Below are 6,168 nucleotides of genomic sequence, written 5' to 3'. Positions count from 1 at the left end.
TGTAATTTCCTACACATAATCCAGATTTGGTAAATAACACAAAATCAAATTTTCAAAGGCATGGCGACCATAAATAAGCCTACCTGAGCCAACCAGCTTTCAAAACACATCACTTATTTTACTTTCCATTTGAATACAACGAGACGTCTCCATTTGAGGGGGATGCCTTTATTAATTTGACCAGCAAAATGTGCAAAATAGTAACGGGACCTCTCAGGTTCTTTAGTTTGACAGAAAGACTTGTGTTACTAAAACATAAAAATAAAAAAAATCGAAGGGTTTTTCCAGCATGCAAATTCCAATGGTTTTGCCAGGCTGACTATACAATATGTACAAGCCTAACATGACGGAATATTTCCACACGCTGTATTAACATTGGAATCTTAGCAGTTCATAAATACATACCCACAACAAGGAAAATAAAAATAAAAATAAGACAACGATAACAAAAAAAAAAGCAATTCAAAAGAACAGCAGTCAATAAGTTACTCATAAGGATCTGGACAATCTGTACAGGCCATGGGGTGGAGGAGGTGGAGGAGGAGGAGGAGGAGGAGGAGGAGGAGGTGCGCCGACCGCAAAACAAAACAACACAAGTCTCATGAGAAGTTATAGTTGTTGGAGAGCTCCCTGATCCTGCTCTCCCGGCTCATTTTTTTCAGTTTCATCCTCCGGTTCTGGAACCAGATTTTGACCTGCCGGTCGGTGAGGTGCACGCTGCGGCTGATCTCCAGGCGCCGCTCCCGGGTCAGGTACATGTTGAAGAGGAACTCCTTCTCCAGCTCCAGGGTCTGGTGCTTGGTGTAGGGGCAGCGCTTCTTCCGGCCACTCTTCGCTGTGAGCCAATTGGCCGCGCTCTCCACCTTCCCATCCCCTGCGCAATAAAGACGAGAGGTTTTAGAAGTCTTGCAGAAATATATGTAGGCGATATATCACAATATTGCCTATAAGCCACCGATTTGGAGGTAGAATAAGAATAAAACTTGATTTGATGATCTTAAAGCCACCACTGTGCCAATTTAATCAAAGATAATTCAAGGCCCCCTCAAGTTTAAACAATGAAGGCTGTAAATTAGGAAACACGTCTCAGTGGGTGAAGCACAACTTATAACCGACAGAATCATTCTGCGAGAAAAAGGAAAAAAAACCCTCAGTTAGGCTTATATCAATATCAATTTACTCTCGCTGCCGTTCCTTTGGAAGGCATTAGTCATTTACTCACAATATACGCCACACCCTCCTGAAAATGAAATTCCCCCTTTTTTATTTAACCACATTGTAATTAGGGACAATTATTTCCGTCACTAGGCAGCATACTGTAGCAGCCCATTGAGATACCGCTAATGCGCTGAAACGTAGAGCCAACACAGTTTGCAGCATGCACGGTGAGCCAACAGAGACTATGGATTTGGACAGATGGACTATTATTCTGGGTTGGCCTTGTCGCCATGTCTCAAATGAAACGCAATTTGCCTTTCGACAATCATACGCCGACAAACCTATAAGCTACGGCGCGATTAATACACATAATACAAATAGCCTCCAAACCCGCCATGGGCGAAAAGATGTTTTTCTCTGCTGTATCCCGGACGCATTGGCTCTTCACCTTTGCTGGCCTTTTCCGGGCTTTCTGCACAGGTCTCCACGGGCTCCGGGGAGGACAGGCTGTCGGAGGAGAGGCGGCTCTCTTCGTCCCCAGCGGAAGCGCAGGGCTTGGGCACCGGCGCGTCCTCGCTCTCCCTCCTGACGCCGCGGGTGGCGGCGTCCGCACCGGCGCCGGCGGGCGGTTGCTGGGAGGTGTCGAAGCGCACAGGTCGTTGCAAAGTAAAGTGAGTCACATTTGGCTGGACGTCGTGATAAACCTTGGACGAGGTGTAAGTCTGGGACAGACGGAAGTACCCGGGGACCGGCACGGTGTTGCTGCTGTGCGTAAAAGACGCGTCGTCCGCCGTCGCTCCTTTCGGACACTTCTCGGTCTCATAGAGACAGTACGCGCTTTCCTCCTTTATGTTCGGGGAGAATGAACACTGAGCCGCATGGCCGCCGGGCTGGTCCACGCGACAGGACCGCGACGTCTCCAGCCAGGCGTCCATCCCTTGGATGTACGGACCGGAGGAAGGCATCATGGTTTGGGAACCCGGCTCGCCGCGTTTGGCGATGCCCGCGAAACACGAGGCGCCGGACAGTCCATAGGAATACTCCGACACCGGCGGCAGATACACGCCGTTACTCTGGTAGTACGGTGCACCGCCTTCCGTCCTCACGTTGATCAGGGAGTCCACAAAAAACGAGTTTCCTGCGTGGTTGTTGGGGCATGTCATCGTTGTGGAGTAATTTGACGGAGGATGGAGATAGCCCTTTCTGGCTGACATTTCTTGTGCAAAAACATGCTGAATATAATTAGAGATACTCACGCTTCTCACTTCAGCTTACAGCCAATTAAACTCCAGATGACCACAGGCTCCGCCCCCTTGCATGCACGCAGCTACTCGGTGTCACGGTGTGTATTATTTTAGGCAACGTTTAACGAGAAATATGTGATCCAAGTTGCGCATCAAGATCCCCCTATCTCCCTTTTCACTAAAGTGCAATCCCCTTTACAACCTTGGGCATTGAAGGTTATTCAGACAGATACCGCTTTGATGTTACCCTGCCTGTATGTTACTGTTCTGCACAATGCATAACTTTACAACTAATTTTATAACGCTGTAAAAATTTAAGGGTCCTATGAAGCTTAGGGAGCAAAAAGAGTGTTTAGCCCAAAGAACCTACCCGCGCTGCAGCTACAGCTTGTGTGTTTTTCTTTCTGGTTTTGTGCCCCACAACAATGATTTTTATATCTTATAGGCCTATATTGTTTCAGATGGATATTTAGGTACATCATTTCAATGGACTTGGATCTTATTTTTTTGCTTCACGACACTATTTACAGAGAATAATTTAATTGATCTGGTCAGATGCCAGCCCCGTAGACTAATGCATGTCATTTGTGTAATTGCACAAATTGGTTCTCATTTGTGATCATCTCAGGCACTGCACGATTGGAAATTAATTCGTTATTTTTGTTTTGGAGATTGCTGCACAGAGAACCTTGAACCTTAAAGTGGAACTAGGTGGTGGAAAATATACAATTTGAAGAACTCCGAAAGACAATTCAGAAGACCATTTTCTGGTGTAGGACATTGTAATTTAAAAATTTAAATTAAAAATAACATGAGGACATATGAAAGGAAATAATAAAGTACAGCATTTAATAGGAAATACGCTCCTTTTCCCGAAAATTGAGACGCAAGTGTTAATTCTAAAACCTTAATTATCCGGGAGAGCGTCTTAACGTTTAACAATCACCGCATCGCATTGTCTTGCGAGCCCTCCGACACTGATCCCAAATGAGCAAAAAAACGATCAAATAAAATAAAGATTGCAAATTAAAATAAAAACTAATGAAAATTCTACTATAGTCGCTGCTTTGGTGTTCATATGTGATGTCTTTATTTAACTGTTTACATGCAGGCACGCAGGCCTATGCAATTCTGTTGTGCTGCTGCCCGTCTATTGAAAAGGCCCAATATTTGCCCCTTGTTGCTCTTTATTTGTATGTTTGTCGACCATCATACCAGGAATTCTATATAAATCAAGACATTTAATTGCCGGGCGCAGCCGACATGCGCCTGATAAATAATTTAGGAGGAGCAATATTGGCATTAATCACACCATACAGCACGTCACCCTTTTACTTTGCAGTGATCCTGTAAAGTAAATTTAACAGTAAAATCTAGGTAGAAATAATTATTTTTTTATATCAATGTATTCATGAATTACGATAGAATAAGTAACCATTTATCATACTCCAGTTTGTGATTTGAAGTAAAGTATATCATTAGGGAAATCCTTGGACACCTCGAGGTGTTCTCTCTATCTCTCTATATGGCTGTTAATTTAATGACTTAAAATACATTAAAATAAAATAATTGTTCAGTTCGCCACTCTTTATTTTACCCCATCTCTCTCTCTCTCTCTCTCTCTCACACACACACCTCACACACACACGCGCGCGCGCACGCACCCGCACCCGCACACACACACACACACACACACACACACACACACACACACACACACACACACACACACACACGCAAAAGAGGTTCAGCCATGTCTGGGGTTCACCACTACTCATTACTGTAAAGAAAGCAAACGTTGAAAATAAATATTGGGCCACCATCCCGTCTAATCTTACTTCAAGTGAATAATTTTCTTGACAAAATCTGACTAAATGTATTTTTTTAGAACACGTAATTCTCCCAGGCCCCCTTGTCCAACAGTTTCTTTGAGAAGTAAAGGAAAAACAATGTCAAGTGCCTCTAGACGACCCGTCTCCGTGTTGGTCAAATAGTACACAAGCTCCAATACGTAGAATTTGTTTTGCTTACCTTCATCGTGGAATTGTGACGACTCACATGCACTTTGGTGCATCTTACAGTAATAGTCCCCCGGTAAATCTCAATTACCGTAACCGACAATGACATTGATCTGAGCAGCGCCACCCAGTGGTGAAAAACAAAATCAACCTCCCGACGCGCTGACGGCGCGGGGAGCCTCTTCCATCCGCGGCGAGACGCAGAAACAAATGACGCTGAAAGGTCCGTGAACACAAGCTTTCAGTGCTGTTTGCAGCCCCCAGTCACAGTTAATAACCTTGGTCTCAGACGGTTTATTGCACCACACTCCAAATGCTCCAGACTCAAATGCGCGTTTTATGGCCAAGTTGCTGCAGCAACTGGAGGATGTGCCGAGAGGGCCATCACGGGCCTTATTATTATAGGATAGCACGCCACCTCAGTGGCTGTTTTCTGTGGACGCCGCTGTATCGTTGCATGCTGGAATTCAATGAGCAACGAAAAAAAAAAGTTTCTTTAAAGAAAAACAGAGACAAATAAACAAAACGGCACCATCCCTTTGTTGTGAGAAATATTGAATAGGTACAACGTTTTTATCTTGCAGCAGATCTCCACTTCCATTTGAGTGTAGCCTGTAATGTCAGTAGGCTGAGGGTGTGACATGAATGTAAGGGTTGAAATCAACCTGACCATATAAATTAAACCCCCCATCCGACCCTTTGTAATGGATATCATAACGGCCCAGTCATTGGTAATAAAGAGAAATGGGTCCATCTATATGTCATACATCTGATACGATCCACGTACATCGGTGTAAAGGGAAATGCGGTGTCGGTTTCATCAGGGGCTTTGTCCTTTATGGAGGGTTAACTGCACCTAGGAAGTGATCTAATGGCTGTAATGCAACCCCTTACCAAGGATAGTCTGCTGTTTTAACTGCTGCCGGGATGCCACTGAGCTGTATACCTTTAAATGTTCTCCCAGGCTATGTTCTTCCTTATTTTTTTATTATTATTATTATTATTATTATTATTATTTTATTTTATTTTATTTTATTTTATTTTATTTTATTTTATTTTATTTTATTTATTTATTTTTAATATATGTGCGTACGCATATGCTGCGTGCACGTGTGTTTATGCACCAGTTTGCACATGTATATGCTCTCAAAGGTTTATTTCGTCCCCCGTGCAGCACATTCGTGACGAAACGTGCTGTATAAACAAAGTCTTGCTTGCTTGATTCCAAGGTTGAACCGATAGGCTTAGGCCATCCGTACCAGTGGGTCTCTGATTCATTTGGAATTAATTGCTTTCAAATAACACTAACTTAAATAATAACAACTTGTACTATTAACTTTTTTTTTTAAATGCGGCACAACAATATAAATTACAAGGACAGAATTAGTCATTTGAATAGACGTTAAATCATGCGCATACATCACAACACCATGAAATGTTCATGAAACAGAATGATATGAAAAACACGAAGAGTATATTGCCCTCGTCCACATGAAGTTAGAAATAATTTTGTTGGGGGGGGGGGGGTAACCTGCGGCCTATGAGATGACTTGAACATGGAAAATCACGGAGCTTATTCCGCTTTCGTCCAATAGTGGTTTCCCAGATTATAAAATAACATTTATTGACGACCAGGCGACCCCACGAAACCCTGCAACTTGGTGTTGACTTCCTGTGGGTTTCAATGGTCCATTCATATGCCCAGTCATTTAAAAAAAAGTGTTTTTCTCCAAATCCCTTTATGACAC

At 43.4% G+C, this 6,168-nt stretch overlaps 1 protein-coding gene across 2 annotated transcripts; it reads right to left on the bottom strand.

The window, feature by feature from the left end:
- hoxa10b (homeobox A10b) lies at positions 1–2,916 on the bottom strand. Of its 2 annotated transcripts, none has more exons than XM_080004908.1 (2): positions 1,549–2,916; positions 1–874 (listed from the first exon to the last, which is right to left on the bottom strand). In XM_080004908.1, exons 1-2 carry the CDS (start codon positions 2,370–2,372, stop codon positions 610–612), a joined length of 1,089 nt encoding a protein of 362 aa, XP_079861034.1. In that variant the 5' UTR covers positions 2,373–2,916; the 3' UTR covers positions 1–609. The 2 variants fall into 2 exon arrangements, with proteins under 2 accessions (XP_079861034.1, XP_079861035.1); XM_080004909.1 differs by having other exon boundaries at positions 1,607–2,916.
- Between the last annotated feature and the right edge of the window lie 3,252 nt (positions 2,917–6,168).

The sequence above is a fragment of the Zeus faber genome, assembly GCF_960531495.2.
Source record: "Zeus faber genome assembly, chromosome: 8".
Classification (NCBI taxonomy): domain Eukaryota; kingdom Metazoa; phylum Chordata; class Actinopteri; order Zeiformes; family Zeidae; genus Zeus; species Zeus faber.
This window is presented reverse-complemented; position numbering and strand designations above follow the sequence as displayed.

Excerpts from the sequence above, each read along its gene's own strand:
- hoxa10b (XM_080004908.1), bottom strand. The coding sequence starts at position 2,372 with ATGTCAGCCAGAAAGGGCTATCTCCATCCTCCGTCAAATTACTCCACA. Across the intron at positions 875-1,548 it reads CATCTTTTCGCCCATGGCGG|GGGATGGGAAGGTGGAGAGC; the intron begins GTTTGGAGGCTA and ends TTTATTGCGCAG.